The 16823-nt window shown below is 38.8% G+C and overlaps 2 protein-coding genes across 5 annotated transcripts in view; both read right to left on the bottom strand.

Annotated features, from left to right (window-relative positions):
* Positions 1–16823, bottom strand: part of LOC126094854 (uncharacterized) — a 472827-nt gene that overhangs the window by 167542 nt on the left and 288462 nt on the right. The window lies entirely within an intron of this gene.
* LOC126094860 (uncharacterized) lies at positions 6929–8931 on the bottom strand. Its single transcript, XM_049909489.1, has 2 exons — positions 8698–8931; positions 6929–7093 (listed from the first exon to the last, which is right to left on the bottom strand). The coding sequence occupies exons 1-2, from the start codon at positions 8909–8911 to the stop codon at positions 6969–6971; spliced, it is 339 nt and encodes a 112-aa protein (XP_049765446.1). The 5' UTR covers positions 8912–8931; the 3' UTR covers positions 6929–6968.

The raw sequence follows: 16823 nt of genomic DNA, 5'->3' as shown, positions 1-16823 counted from the left end.
TTTTTAATTAAAACTTGTGCCTTTTCAAACGTGATACTAAAACCATTCATTTCCAGTTTTCTAGCTGACAGCAAATTATAATTATGATCAGGCACAGATAAAACAAATATTATCATTATCTGAATTTCCTTTCCTGTTACGGCACTAGTGACTTTAATTTCTCCTTTTACTTTAGCCTCAGGAAAAATGCCTGACTTAGCCACTCTGACTTTAATTGGCTGTTCCAGTTTCCTTAAATTAGTGATAGGTATCATACTGTTAATCAGATGTTCCGTTGATCCAGAGTGCAAGAACCAGTTTATGTTGTTCGTTGGCTGATCTTCATTTGATGCTGCAAAACAAAACCCATCTTCCTCTTTGGCGTTAGCTACGACCATAGAGTTGCTGATTCCTGAGTTCTTATTTGATACCTTAACTCTACAATTAGCCCTTTTGTGTCCAGGCTTCCCGCAACGGTGACGCAAGGTTGAAAGAAGTTCCTTGTTGACGTCTTGTTTTACTGGTGTCTGACGAACCCTTTTTTTAGAAGCCATTGAGCCTGAAAAGCTGTAGGAGGCGGTGTATCATCATTTTTGTTTTTTCCGACGACTGCTTTCCGCTTCGATAATTCATCTAGTAACCTATGTTTCACGAAGTTCAGCGTCAAGTCTTTCATTGAGAGCGTTTCGATTGCAGTGACCACTACGCTGTATTCCGCAGACATCGTTAAAGGCAAATGGCACACTATGTCCGTTTCTTCGACAGTAGCTCAAATCTAACGTAAATCACGAATCAGTTTATGAAACGTCAGAATGGTTAGCTGGCAAATCATTTTTAGCGTTAAATTTCATAGTTAACAATTGCTTTCTCAACAGAAGCTGACCAGCAATTCCTTTTCTCTCGAACGTATTGCACAGACAGGTCCATAAATCAAAAGAAGTTACCTTATCTTTTGTGTATTCCAAGTGACTGTCGGCAATGTCTTGAACAAGATGAGACTTAAATTTATGATCTTGTTTAGCTATTTCAGCTAGTCGTGTTTCCTTTGCGGCACGCTGCGTGTTCTCCTCTCCATCGACAAATTCCACCTTTGTTAGATAATACGCTTGCACAAATGGTAATAGTTCCAGTTCCTCAAGGAGAATTTCCATCCTGAAGTTACAGGTGTCGAAATTCGTTCCGTCGAATAAAGGATTACGATATTTTTCCGCTTCAGTTGCCATTTCGGCTTAACTTCCCTGAGAGAAGACTTGGGGCCAGGTATTTATCGCAGATGCTATTGATTTAAAACAAACCTGGGCCCATAACCTGATGTAATTTTAGTTTCTTAGGATAAAATAACACACGTAAAGTTAAAAATTATTAAACTGAAATACGTAACAGAACAACTGACCAAAACGCCTGTTTACTGTTTTATGGTACAGCACTTAACGCAAGTCACACAGAGAATCATTAAAATTCCAACCTTAACAGTTTATGCTCTTATTTTGTTCTTTCCATAGTTAAATTAATTTTTTGATGAAAACTGTTGAATTGTGAATACTAATTTGTTATGCCTTCGAACAGGATCAAGATGTCATCGACGTTTCTATAGTAATAAACGATTTGTTTGCTTGTTTGAGTGAAGTTGCTGAAAAATTTTTCTTCTAGAGCGTGAACGAAAATATCAGCTAATGTACCTGCTAGACAAGAGCTCATTGTTACACCATCTTTTTGGAGATAAATTTTGCTCTGAAACGAGAAAAAAATGTGGTAAGTTATTTATTGTAGAAGTTCTATTATTTCACAAATTTCTCCTTGAGTGAATTGTGTTATATTTGAGAAATTTGTTTTTAATGATTTCTATAGGTTCTGTTACTGGCATGTTTGTGTACATGTTAGATATACCTAGTGATAAGAATATTCCATTTTCTGGTATTTTTATATTTTTAATTTTACTAAGAATATCGTAATAGCTTTCTTGTATATGTAATATTGCTTAAGAAGTATGCTGAGCTATTTACTGACAGCATGTGCTGGGCTATTAACAATGTTAACAACTGGATGAATCGGGATTTTTTCTTTATGTCTCTTGGGCTGGGCACACAATGACGGTGTTGTTGGATTATGCTGGAGTCTTTTATATCTTTTTATGTGAATATGAAGTTACATCTCTTTAGAGCTTTCTTTAGTTGTGCATTAATTTTGTTGGCTGGATCTCGGTCGATAATTTTGTAGGTCGAAAAATTCTAGTACTTTCCTGTTGTAATGTTCCTCTGACATTGTCATCAATGAATTTCCTTTATCTGCTTTTATACTAATTGCATTATTTTCTTGAAGCATAATTTATCTGAGTTAAAATACTACTGTCCTTCCCGTTTGTGTTGGTACTACTTTCTCGTTTTATTTGTGTTTGTATTATTTTTGCAGTTTTACAAGTAGTATGGTTCTGCTCATGAGGTGGCAACTAGATCATATCAAGCGCTACTTTAGTTTTGCAATAATATTTTAGATCATACTGTTTCCAAGTCGTGGTTGTATATTAAATTTCAGGCTAGTTCTTCATATTTAGTTGAATATCCGTTTCCTTGCAACAAGAAATGCATAGTCTGAGAATTAGCTGATTTGACGGACACATTTCTAGAAGAAAAGTTGTAGAGCACACTGTTTTCAAAAATTTGAAGAAAGTTTCGAAAACATAGCTGGGTAACATATTGCCACTTATGAGTTTGATGGAAATTGAATGCTTAATGACCGCCAAGTTCTTACTTTCTGTTCAAGTTTTTATAATACTCAGCCTTGCAGTTTCACTTGTTTATCAGTACAGACATTATCTGTATTTCGTTGTTCCTCTGACAGATTCATGTGCTTTCTGGTGGGACTTTTGCTGAACACTGCTATGTTTGGCTATGGAGGAGGCATCAATCGTCAACAGGACATTGTTTGGCTACGTTCTTCAGTGAAAGTCGGAGGAATGTTTGAATTTTTTTTAATGACAGATGATAGTCTTGAGGATGGCGTAGAACTAACAGAAAGATGGAGACAGGGATACAAAAGATCACTGAGTGTTCAAGGCGAGAAAGATTGGTAAACATGTTATTTTGGTGAGCTGCAATGGTGTTACTGATGAAAAGTGAAGGAACTCTTATTAGAAGGATCATTATGCTAGAAAGGTACAGAGTGATATGAGTCTCACATTTATCGAGCGTCAGTTCAGACGTTTTCTCTTAAAATAAACAGTAATTTCTGTGAGAAAACCGCATTACAAGTGAAACGAAATGAAAAAAAAGAGAACCGATTTTATGTTGATCATGACATAATGAAGATATTTTGAAAATCTGTAAAGGAAATAATGACAAAACAAAATAATGATTGGGGTACTCTGGTAAAGAGTGGAGTGGGGAGCATCGATGATGGTCTTATTGTTGAAGGTGGATACCACGGTAGTTGTGCGCAAAGGATTTTCAGATTTGATGTTGTAATAATATTCATAGTAAGACTGGACGATCAAATGTGATGACGTATCTGTCTGGGTTAATTTCATTGCTTATCATTTGGAAGCAAATGGAGATGAATGACAGTTCGCTCTCTAAGACGTTCTGGAGAATTACAATGGATGCTTCCCAAAAACCGAGACGAAGCAAAAATGGCTGTTCTCAAATTTCTATGAAGGTTTCTTATTCATTTGAAAATCTATATATGAAAAGCATGTCAGCTTTCGAAACAGAAGTTATTCCTTCTCTTATCTGGCCTATGATAAGAGGTCATAAGGAAAGGCCGAAACCAGGAAAGCATCTACGTTGATGAAACTCTTACCACAATCCGGGAGGACAACAGATCACAAGTTTATGAAGTGGAGAACTACCTCCCCTCATACATTTTCTTGTACAAGGTCGCAAATGATGTCAAGAGTCTATGAAATGACTTATTACAATAAAAATTTGTCCGAAAATGAAAGGACGTAGTTCAGATCTAAAGATGGCCCTCAACTGTCATTCAAATTCTGTTATTTCAGCGGCAAGACCGAAATCCATCGTTAGTTATCTATAAGGGTGCCACGCCTCTGAAACAGTCTATGTTACAACTTGAATTCCATCAACTTGATTTGTAACAGAGAATACTCACACACTCGTACAGAATAAGGCCTGGAACAATACATTAACATGAGTTACAGTGAACGATGATCATACACATAATCATTCGGAGGCGCATTAACATAAGAGGTCCAATTCCACGTTAACTCCTATGTGGCCTTATGACGATAAGTACACCAGGAACGAAGAAAACAACGCTTAACTCCAGTCAGGTGTAAAGTAGCCGCCCCTTCCAGGATTACAAGACAGAGTGTTATTGCCTCTGATTCGTGTAGTTGGTCTTTGAGACTAGGTTGGGAACTTGCCGATCATTACTCTTCCCGGAACTCGACGCTATCAATCCTTAAGCTACACGGCAAGGCTTGCCTCCGACCTACTGAAAGACTCTCGGCTTCTCGAGGTCTGTACCACACATCAGGAGTCAACTAAAGGCAACAACTAGTCAGCCCCGGGCCCTCCAGCTAGCTGACAGTGCCAGGGCCTGCCAAACGACACACTTTAACCAAAGGCCCTAGCTGCAGACGTATGATCGGAATGATATCGGCAACTTAAGCTGTTGGTGGCGACTGTGGGATGCCATGCAGCCAATATTAAAGCCGCGCTGGCCCTTGTGGCCGTGCGGTTCTAGGCGCTTAAGTCGGGAACTGCGCTGCAGCCACGTCTCAGGTTCGAATCCTGCCTAAGGGATGGATGTGTGAGATGTCCTTAGGTTTGTTAGGTTTAAGTAGTTCTGAGTCTAGGGGACTGATGACCTCAGATGTAAAGTCCCATAGTGGTCAGAGCCATTGGAACCATTAAAGCCGCCACAGCTCACACACACTGAATGTTGATAGACAAAGGGTGTCAGCGTGGACTTTCATCTGGCGATTAGTGCGTATTGCGAAGAATGACTTTCTCAAAATTTGTAAACGGTGCTTCTACCTCACATAAAATTTTTCATTGTTATGCAACTTGAACCGCCACATTCGTTTCTGTTCTTCCTTTTTTCAGTGTTAAACAGTGTAATTCGTCTTGAGTGATTAATGATATTTAATCAAATAGACGATAATACGTTTCCATCGCGTGAGAAACTCGTTTAATTTTTAAATATATGTATATCTTAGACAAATGTAGTCACTTTTTAACGATGGGTAATTTTTTATTTCTATGATTTAAAAAATCTCGGTCAGTGTTGTTTGTTTCACTTGTTTATCCTTATTTGTAACTTTTCTTGCGGATGCTGCATATAAGTTTTTTAAATAATAAAGAAGTTTTCAATAGGAAGATCATGGTTCCTCTTTATTTCAGTACCATAATAGGCTCACTGAATATTGAATGCTAACTACTTTTTGTAGCCAATCCTATGAGCCAGTCGCTGAATTTTATGACGAGAAATGGTCGACTTGCTCGTGGTTTTCTCAGCCGCCACTGTGGTCATATCATTGAAATAACTATTACGTACGTATAAATTTTCAGATGTTTCAGATGGATCCCCTCTGCAAAGGAATTCTTCGCGATACAAAGTTCTCTGCGTGCTGTATTTGACTCGACGAAAGCACAAGTGATTTCTAAGACGGTATATAAGTAGGTATGTGTAACGAGTGTGTGGAACTTGACCAAATGAAAGCGCATATTCGCATATGAATGGAATTAGATGAGAGCCAGCCTAGGACGTTGAGATATTATGTCTCCGGCTACAGCTCAGAGCTGATTATACTCCCTTTCAAGTTGAGCACCCCACATTACGATGCACGAGTCAGCCACAATTCCATCTCTAGACAGAGCAGCGTTCCGCACTTCCCACTTGAATCTCATCTTCAGATACGCATCATGTGGTTACAGAGATGATCGAAAACGTTTTTTCGTTAAAAGTATGTTACAAATATAGCCAAAGTGACAAGTTCTCAACTGTTTTTACTTATCTTTGAATCACGAGAAACTATCTGCCATTCCATCATTTACCTTTCCGCAAAAAATCGGTACCGAACGAGACTGTCTGTTTCTAAGCCGTTCTGAGAACGCCGAAATTTTTGGCTGCTGTAGGTCTCAAGCTGTAAGAATTATACGAACACCTCTAACTTGTTTATGTTCATAGCTTTTGGAGCAGGCCGGCCGGAGTGGCCGTGCGGTTCTGGGCGCTGCAGTCTGGAGCCGAGCGACCGCTACGGTCGCAGGTTCGAATCCAGCCTCGGGCATGGATGTGTGTGATGTCCATAGGTTAGTTAGGTTTAATTAGTTCTAAGTTCTAGGCGACTGATGACCTCAGAAGTTAAGTCGCATAGTGCTCAGAACCATTTGAACCATTTTTTTGGAGCAGCGAGAATCGCTTTATTAGGCTGCCTCAAGTGCTCATTATGTATTAATTCCGTGTACTTGCAAATATTATTCCACTATACATAGGCCCTAAAAGACGTCCGATACATCTTTACTTTGTTTTTATTCAGTTTCACAGTAGTCCTCATTATTATTATGGCTATTCTAATGATATTGTCAGAGGTACTATCAGCACTTCCTGACTGTTGGCTCTTTTAAATCATACGGAATTTACCTTTCAAGTATAAAAATTGTGATTTCAAATTGAAGTTTTCCTTTCATCTCTTAACGGAATGAACGAGAGCTCTTCTGCAAGAATATCTGCTGCTTTGAAAAATAGTACTTATGGGCACTTAGATCTCAATGGGACATACAGAGGCCATAGAAAAACCCTGCACAGAACACATTTACAGTAAGCACATAATTCCATTAAAAACTTCACAATTTTGATAACATTGTCTCTCGTAGTCGTCATATGTCTGTATATCTGCTTACACGTGTAAGACATTGGGTAACAAAACCATTTTTTTTAGTTACATCGGTGCTTTATTTTTGCTTTGTGAGTACAGTATGAGCAACTCCAGACTGCGTCTCCATGGTGTGGCGCCCCCTCAGCAGCGGCGACTACGCTCTGTGGGCGGCTCTGCGGGCGGCGCCTGACCTGGCGTGGGGCCTGACTGCAGCTCTGCCCGCTGCGTGTCGGCTGCCTGCCCTCGCATGCTTGGCGTGGCCAGCCCGGGCGTGAGCACCTGCTCAACAGGAAACAACACACGTGATGTTACAGTGATACCTGGTTACCTTCTTTCTTACCAGAAAAGTTCAGAAGGTGTAATACCAACACCTGTTACTGCTGCTGCAACGACTAAGCTCGCTTATAGGCAAAAAGAAGCGTGTGACACATAGATGACTGGTTTACGTTCACTGGAATAATTGGTACCTTATACTTCAGGAACGCTGATCTAGCCTACAATTGCTAGTCGTGGTATAATTCGTTCCAAATAATGTAGTATACGACCAATCCGTGTTTTACACTATGGTGACCTGATTCATGTATTTACAAAGTTGTAGACACAGAAATATGTTGTAAAATAGGCATCTGTGGTAATATTCAAAATATCATTGATCTTTTTGCACGTGTAAAATGTTCATAAAAATGTTATGAAATGTCTGTGGCGAGACTTTTAAAAGTAGTTTTAGCGTTTTCCTCAGTTCAGTACAACCGTCATTTACAGTAGATCGTAATCACCTCAGTCACTGCATGATGTACTGTTTTGTACAGGCCACTCACATGCACACATATTCTGTGACTAAATGACTACTGAAGAAAGATTCACTGTGCGTGGCCCAAATCAAGACACCTTCTATCTAATTAGACAGTGATTAGAGCCATTATAGTTATGATACTGTGCCCAACATACAGAACTACCATCTTCTTCTTAAGCATTGTCGCGCTTGTAAGTTCTTGCTAATAATGTTTCATTTACTTTTGTCACATTACTTTCATTAGGCATCTGAATATGTCACACCAAAAATACGACATAATTACGGACTACAGCTCAAAAACTGCTGTTGCTGTGTAGTGTCAATGACATTATTCCTCAGACTTAGTGACACTAAGGTTTATTACAGAGAAACTGTCATCTTACATCATTTTGGTGTAACAACGTCGACACTGTACCGAAACTCTGTTAATTATTATATTCCTTAACAAGTAACTCGTATGGTAACTGTACCCTGTTGCATAACAAAATGGTAAATATGGAAAATAATAAAGTATACCAATGTAAAAAGGAACGTCAGTTAGGTAATGAGCTACATTTTCAGCGTGTTAGTGTATATTTCACCACCGCACAATGCTATCGTGCGTGAGAGTTTGTTAATAATGTCGTAAAATTAATGTCTAACATGGTAGAAAGTTATTTATTTGTTAATACCATTACTTATTCAATGACTAATTGTATTGAAAGTGCAATTTAGTACCAATTTTACTAGTTGACTGATACTGATATGTTTCTTGTCTAAATATGTTATACCGATAAGCTACACGGAAATAAAATATCATCATGATTCAGCAGACTGGACCTTCAGAGTGAGCCAATTGTGAACTTGACGGGTCTTATAAATCGTCCATATTCGGCAAGTAATAAAATTTTTATGAACCGTAATATTAAAGGGAACTGCGACTGAATGTAGCAGAATATTTGGCGTAATGAGAAATGTGCTACTGGTATAATAGTAACATCACCAAAACCTGCAGACGGACACAGTGTCAGAGCGCCAGCCGCAGGGAGCCACTAGCGACACCACAGCATTTAGAGCCGTGCACAGCCTGCTCGCCTTTGCTGGTGTTTACCTTTGACTGTCCGCCTGCTCTCTGCAATTGGACTATCAACTCCGCTGCCGTCGGCGTCGTTCTCGTCTGCTATGCTGTCGGTGTCGTCGTCATCAGCGTCTCTGTTTTCTCCCACTTCTTCCACGACTTCGTCGCCATCGTCTGCAGCAGCGAGCGGCGTGCAGTACGCCACGAGGAACACACCAGCGATTAGCAGGACGAGGCCTCCCTTCATGGCTGCAGTGGTTTCTACACTGGGTGCCTCGCTACAAGTGTCACTATGGATAACACCAGTCTCCTCTTATACTGCAGTGGGGCACTTATCACCCGACTCGTAGAAGGCAAGCGCAGCTACACAGCGCTTACGTCAAAGCTCTACTGTGGTCATATCTTAAAGGCAGAATTATCTTGCAGGACATGCTATGAAACCTCGAGGCTCAGGGTACTAAAAGACGAAAAACAAAACAGTAAGCACTACAGCTGATAAATGTAGTACTACCAAGAAAACTAATCATGTACCTGAAAGTTTATACACATGAATTACGAACGTCTTTCATTCCTAAGAACAGCAATATAGAAGGGAAATTACCAATTTAAGAACTAATTTAAAAACTACAGGAAGTGTTTCAATAACAGTTAATGTCATCTTAGCTCTAGTTACATTGCGTTATCATACTGATCATTTCGCTAGAATTTTTCAATATTATGTAATCCATTCTCTGATTATTTTTGTGAGAATTCATCATAACACTTTAGCAATTATTAAAGTTTTTGTTTTGTTCTCTTTACAATGAACTGTAACTTCGTATAATGTAACCTATCCACTCATTTAAGTGTCTCCCCAAATTCTCCATACTGTTAAGCATGACAGAGAAATAGACTTGTAAACACCAGTACTGATGTTTGCTGCCCCTATGACTATGTTCCATACTAGGAATTTTCTTTCCCCTTTTTCGTATTGGTTCTTCCATTGTGACAAATAATAGCAACATTGATAACTATTAACCAAGATTCACATCCATATTAGCAGGAGCCATTCTCTCAGCTTTATTTAATAATTATTCACAATTTTTGTATACAGGCTATTGCAAAATGAAACACTTACACCATTTTATATCAGTCCAAATACCTGACAAACTCTGAGGAGACGTTAACTACATAACAGTCATAAATAATTAAACTTTCTCTTTATCCATCACCCAGAACTGACACAACATAGGCTTGAAGTGAGACTCTCGTGGGTACTAATTCATACAATGCGTTTCGAAACGAACAGCCCGTGAACCCAGTTTTTCGGAATCTCTTTTCATGCCTAAAAGCGTGCTGGCAGTAAATGAAAGCTGCTGTCTGCTTCCTGGTGTGGAAGTATTCGTCTTGCCCTGCATTGTTTATACATGACGCATCAGGATACCAGGAATGCTTGTGAAGTATCTATACATTTCTCAAGCTTTTTATGGTTTGAACTGCTGTATGGCGGCTTTCATTCTCATATTCCATTTGGTAATGAATTCATAAAGGGTATGAGTAAAGATACTATCATTTGCACCACGTACTGCTGTACAGTTAATGGTATGGTGACTACAGCCCCCAATCTTCTGCACTTCACTTTGTCCCAATCTGAGACGTAAAAATCGATATAATTACTTCACAAAGTCTTCTCCATATAGTTTCAATCAGCGGTTGTGTGACACAAAGTGCAGCTTACCTCACGATCGGATTAATTTCCTTTTCTTAATTCATCTTGTAGTGTGCTAGAAGTTATATAAAAAGTTTCAACGGCTCACCTAAGCAATAAACCTCCATCAACAACTTGTTTTACATGTTTCAGATCTTCTGCAGTCCATTATCTACCTGTCTGAAACATAAAAATGTATACCGTTGGGTCAGTAAATATCAATGGAGAATGATGGTCAGTGATCAACGACGACAACTGTATATACATAAAAGATAAATGTGTATATACTGTTAACAACGTCTCATTACCGCCTTTGGACATAAGACAATTAATAAATTGCATACCTAACGTGACTCTATATTCCTTTAACATTTACATAAATGTTTAACTGCAACATTTCACTGTATGTTCACTCTCGAGGAAACTGCCAGTAATGCACCTTACTAAACAGTTGTCGCCATTCTCCCACCTGACTGAGCTGGTGGGCAAAATCCATCACGTGGTCAACCCAAACAGTGTGGGGCGGTATTGTCCTTAGCGATTCGTAATAGAAGGTGTAAAGCAGGAATTCTCTTGTGTTTCCTCAACAAAAAGGAGTTGTTAGTGGGGATCAGGCGAGTCTTCTAGTGTATCACCAACTAAACGTCTGTCGACTCGGTCTGGTGTGATAATGGTTACAGAAAGTGAAGTACTAAATACTGACGATAATTTGCCTTCCGTCATCTAATACACAGTATTCCATGTGATATAAGCATTACTCAGTACTCTATTAGTTCTCTGTCACTGAATGATATACTTCGTTGCAGAGGCCATTAACATGTAGACATATTGTGCTGTAAGCCTTATCGTATGTGTGCTTTAAAATCATCTCTGTAGCTTACTTTTTAACTCAATTGTAGAAGCAAGTTAAACAACTTAAACAAATTCGGGAAAATAGGACTATATGAGTGCTTAATGTATGTCGTTACATATCATCAAAGTGTGTAGCACATAATACAGGTTGAATGCTATTCTAATAAGCTTTTATGTTCAATGCAATAATTGTATTGTGGAGCTAGACTTCTTGTTCTATACGACAGAGGAAATGCATCAACTGTTTCTAACTTCTGAGGATAAAGTACATGATTAGTGAAGAAATGTGCATCGTTGGTAGCACAAATCAGGACACATACTATCCAATTCGATAACACCTAGACCCATTAGAGAATACTTATGACTCTATTGCCTACACCTATAACCATAGGTATAACCAGTATTTTTTTCCAGGGTTTTCAATGAAGGTCATCATTGTAAACTGGACTTGTAATAGAACTCCCTATGGCAATATACAGAGTGTGTAATTATATATAAAATCTATTTTATTGCCCGTCATTCAATTAGTAAATTATAACATTTATCATCAAGCAGAATGAGTCAATAAAATTCATTTGACGATGGTATCTCCATGGAGATGTGTTTCTGTATGGCGGTAATGTTCTTTAGAGATGACAGTGAATACATGTCGACCGTCCACAGCTTTCCAGCACGAGCTCCAATTCCTAACAATAACAAGTTAGTGAGTGGAGTTAACAGCATACAATAACAGCCACGAAGTGAGGAGAAGTACCCGGAAAAGAATTGCCGTTTTACTCAGTGCTGATAACAGACACACGGTTTACACTTCGTTGGCCGGTCGTTTGTTTGCTTTGATTGAAATGAGGATATTAGTTAAATGCTTCATGTCTCGTCGACAGCTAAGGTCGCTGGACACGACGTATTGCGCCGATAATCATTTACCGGAATTGAAGGAAGCGGCGTGGCCACTTCAATGTAGCCTTCAAGAAATTAACGTATGGTGAGCTAAGAAGCTATTTACAACTCATATCAGAATGTTGGCCCTGGGTTCAACTCGGGTATCACGAATGCGAGTCTGCTGCATTAGATACTATGCCAACCCGCTAAGTGCCATGGTGGAAATGGCAAACGAAAACAACAAGGTTTCATGAAAGCGTACAACAGGAGCGCCATGTTGAAACGTATGACTTATTAATAGTAATGAATTAAATTAAGGATATTTCAAAAATTTTAGAACTCAAAATATACTATGCTCGCCCACTGCACGAAACTCTACGACTTTCCCCGTCACGTAGGCTTACTGATTACGACCATAGCTTCCGGAAGTTTCTTTGGAAGTTTCGCCTCCTTTTCCCGATAGGTTTTTGTCGGTAAAGTTGGAAATCATCTTTCCGTTTGTGTTCTGTTTGAGGTCCCGGTCATTCTTAGCAGTCAATGAATATTTGTAAGTGTTATATAACATGGTTAATTTATTATCCTCATTACTTCAAATAGGCGCCACGTTGAGGACATGAGAGTATTTATAGTTACTACGACGCTTCCCTAGGTATAATACATCTGTTCTTCAAGTTAAAAAGAATATAAGTTTCGTTGCCGTAAGAAATGCTGTGTCTGAGAATTGGCTGATTATACGGTTTTCTAGATGACAGTTATAGATCTTGAGAAGTGTTTTCAAAAATGTAATGAAAGTGCCAGAACTTAGTTGGTTGATGTAGAGTATAACTTATTAGTTTTATGGAAATAGTGTGGTTAATGACTATCTGGTTTTGACTTTCTACTCAGGGTTTTCAATATTCACCGGTGTAGTTTCACTTATTTATCAGTCCAGATATCCGTTCTTCGTTGTTTCGCTGTTAGAAAGATGTGCTTTCTGCTGAGTCTTTTGTTGAACACTGCTATGTTTGGTTATGGAGGAGGCATCAGTCGTCAACAGAACATTGCTTTGCTACGTTCTTAAATAAAAGTCAGCACAATGTTTGAATGTTTTATTAGTGGTGAAAGTGTTATGGGCGGGGTAGAGCTAACAAAGTGAAGGAACAATGGATACAAATGTTCATTGAGGGAACATGTTATTCTAGTGAACTGCACCGATGTTGTTCATAAAAAGTGCAAGAACCCTTATTAGAAGGATTATTGTGCTAGAACAGGTACAGAGTAATATGAGTTCTACATTTATCGATCGTCAGTTCAGACATTTTATCTTAAAGGAAACTGTTATTTCTGTGTGAAACCCGCTTCACATGTAAAACGAAATGAAAAAATCATTTTTATGTTGGTCGTGATTTTAGAAAATATTTTGAAATCTGTAATGAAAATAATGACAAAACAGATTAATGACTGGGGTACTCAAGTGAAATTTCGAGAAGTGCACAGCGAAGATCGTCTTGTTGTTGAAGGTGGATAGCATGTTAACTGAACAAAAAGGATTTTCTTATTTGATGTTGTAATAATATTCACAGTAAGACTGAATGATCGTATTGTGAGGACGTATCTGTCTGGGTGAATTTCATTGATTTTCATTTGGAAGCAAACTCTAAAGACTTTCTGAAGAATTGCTGAGGATACTTCCCAATAAACGAGACGAAACGAAAACGGTTGTCCTGAAATTTCTATGAAGATTTCTTATTCGTTTGAAAAATAAATCGGCACAAGAAACCATTATAGCTTTCAAAGCACAAGTTATTCCTGCTATTATCTGACATGTGGTAAGAGGTCAGGAGGAAAGGTCAAGACTAGGAACACATCTCAGTTTGAACTCTTACTGTAATCCTGGAGGACAACAGATCACAATTTTAAGAAGTGGAGTCGTATCTCCCTTCAGACATGTTCTTGGGCAAAGTCGCAAATGACAGCCAGAGTCAATGGAATGACTTCTTGCAATAATCATTTGTCCTAAAAAGAAAGGAGAACGTTCAGATCTAAAGATGACAACCAACTGCCTTTCAAATGCTGTTATTTCAGTTTCAAGACCGAAATCCATCGTTAGTTATATACATGGGTGCCTTGCATCTGAAACAGTCTATGTTACACCTTGAATTTCATCACCTCAGTTTGTAAAAGGAATACCCGTACACTCGTACAGAATATTGCCTGGAACAATACATTAACACTGACTGATGATCACACTTGCAATCTTTCAGACGCGCATTAATGCAACAGGTCCAATTCCACGTTAACGCAGACGTGGACTTTGACGAATATTACACAAAACACGAAAGATGCTACCCTTAACTCCATTCAAGTGTAAAGAAGCCGTGACCTTCATGATTCATAGCGGGGGTGTTATAGCCTGTGATTCGTGTATTTGGTTTTGGAGACTAGGTCGGGAACTTGCCGATCATTACTCTTCCCGTAACTCGACGCTATCAATCCTTAAGCGAGGCGGCAGGGCCTGCCTCCGACCTATTGAACATCAGGAGTCACCCAATGGCAACCACTTGCGAGCCACGTGCCCTCCAGCTAGCTGTCAGTACCAGGGCCCGCCAAACCAACAACACCCTCCTCGACCAAAGGCCCTATTATCGGATCGATATTTGCAACGCAAGTCGTTGGTGTCGACAGCGGAGTGTCATGCAGCCAAAATTAAAGCCTCCACACCTCACACACACTGAACGGTGATAGACAAGGAGCGTTGTTTTTTATCCTATTCTTTGTGTCAGCATCGGCTTTCACCTGGCGATAAGCGCTTATTGCGAAGATTGACTTGCCCGTGATGTATGAGCGATTTTTCTATCTGCAACAAAATTTTCCATTGTTATGCCACCTGAAGCCTCACAATGGTTTCCATTCTTCCATTTCTTACTGTTAAACAGTGTAATTCGTCTTGAGTGATTCATGCTATTTAATCAATGATACTTAATCAAATAGAATATAACACGTTTCCATTGAATGAGAAACTCGTTTGATCTTTAAATATATGTGTATCTTAAATTGATGTAGTTTGTTTATAACGATAAGTAATGCTTTATTTATGAATTAATAAATATCTGTCAGTGCTGTTTGTTTTACCTGTTTCTCCTTCTTTGTAACGTTTGGTGCTGAAGGTGCATATAATAGTCTCACTGAATACTGAATACATGCTATTTGGCCGGCCGGAGTGGCCGAGCGGTTCTAGGCGATACAGTCTGGAGCCACGTTACGGTTACGGTCGCAGGTTCAAATCCTGCCTCGGGCATGGATGTGTGTGATGTCCTTAGGTTAGTTGGGGTTTAAGTAGTTCTAAGTTCTAGGGGACTGACGACCTCAGAAGTTAAGTGCCATAGTGCTCAGACCCATTTGAACCATTTTTTGAACCATTTAACTTACTTTTTTTTGTAACTCATCCTATGGGCCAGTCGCTGAGTTTTTACAAGAAGAATTTGTCGACTTGGTCGCGGTTTTCATAGCCGCCACTGTGGCAATGTCATTGAAATAATTGTTACTTACTTCTAACTTATACAACGTACATGTTTTATGTTTACAAAGACCACTCTATCAGCACGAACAGAAATTGATGCACCAGTAATTTTGAAGATTTTCGTCAAAAATATTTTCAACCAAGCCACTTAACTTCCAAAAATTAATATCTCGTCCTCACATATTGAATGCCGTCGAGAGAGAGATAGTTCGAGGATAGTAATATTATAATGAAAGACTCAGTGCTGTTTCCTCTCTTTGATTCTTATGCGATCTGGAATCACGATTATGTATTGGATTAGTCCGAAGACGGACATTTAGTTATGCTAAAAGATTTTTCGTTATTCTTTCCTTGCTCAGATCTTATATAAATGACATTGCACGTATCACTTTACACTTTTCGTAGTTAACATTCGGAGACCTAGAACCGACTTTGGAAATTGCTATGAAACTGCAGTTGCAGCAAAATGTGAAGACGATGAAATGTGATGGAATCTAATTTGAACAGAAGACTCGATTGGTCGCTCCCTTTCGTAGTTCCAAGATGCCTCTTAGTGACATTCACATTATGGTTACTACTGATAAAATGTTATTTTCATTTCCTTCTATCAGTCGCTCTTCTTTTTACATGGCGTATTTTTTCCTCTACACTTCCAGTTTCTAGAAATTTTTTTTATAATATTCGCAAAGACAAATCGCGACAGTTATCACTATCTGGTTACTCATCAGACTCTAATAGTTGGGCGACATTCTCCATAAACGATATTCACGTTCTCGACTGCGTATGCATTGTGAATGTCTTCTTTTTTTTCTACTGTCATATATATTGTAAGTGTCTAAATGGCTTTTCAGTTATGTTATTTGATTGTTACAACAGCAGAATACAGACTACTGGGCCTCAAGTGCAGAGGTAAAAACAAGAATAATACCCGAGGTTTGTGTTTGCTTACATTTAATATAATGGGACTGATGTGCGTGTAGTCACTTCTTCTGTCGGCGTGACACTGGTTTTCGGGGCTGTTATCTTGAAACTATATGATGAGGTCCCATACATGGTAATTTGCCGAAGTTCTCTTAGAACCTTGTTACAAATGACACAGAAAAATGTATATAGTTCAGTTACAAAATACAAAGTCTGTATCATAATTCATGGACTAAAAACGGTAAAAATTTGTTGCTAATATTGGGAAATTTGCCTCAATGTCTGCTATAATTTGACGAAAAACTCACCAAGACATGATTA

Source organism: Schistocerca cancellata, chromosome 8 (genome assembly GCF_023864275.1).
Source record: "Schistocerca cancellata isolate TAMUIC-IGC-003103 chromosome 8, iqSchCanc2.1, whole genome shotgun sequence".
In the NCBI taxonomy this organism is placed as follows: domain Eukaryota; kingdom Metazoa; phylum Arthropoda; class Insecta; order Orthoptera; family Acrididae; genus Schistocerca; species Schistocerca cancellata.
The sequence above is the reverse complement of the archived record's forward strand: the minus strand, read 5'-3'. Positions and strand labels throughout refer to the sequence as shown.

Bases quoted from the DNA above. Each gene is read 5' to 3' on its own strand.
- LOC126094860 (XM_049909489.1), bottom strand. From the start codon at position 8,911: ATGAAGGGAGGCCTCGTCCTGCTAATCGCTGGTGTGTTCCTCGTGGCG. The intron at 7,094-8,697 runs GTAAACACCAGC...CCTGTTGAGCAG, and splicing joins GAGCAGGCGGACAGTCAAAG to GTGCTCACGCCCGGGCTGGC.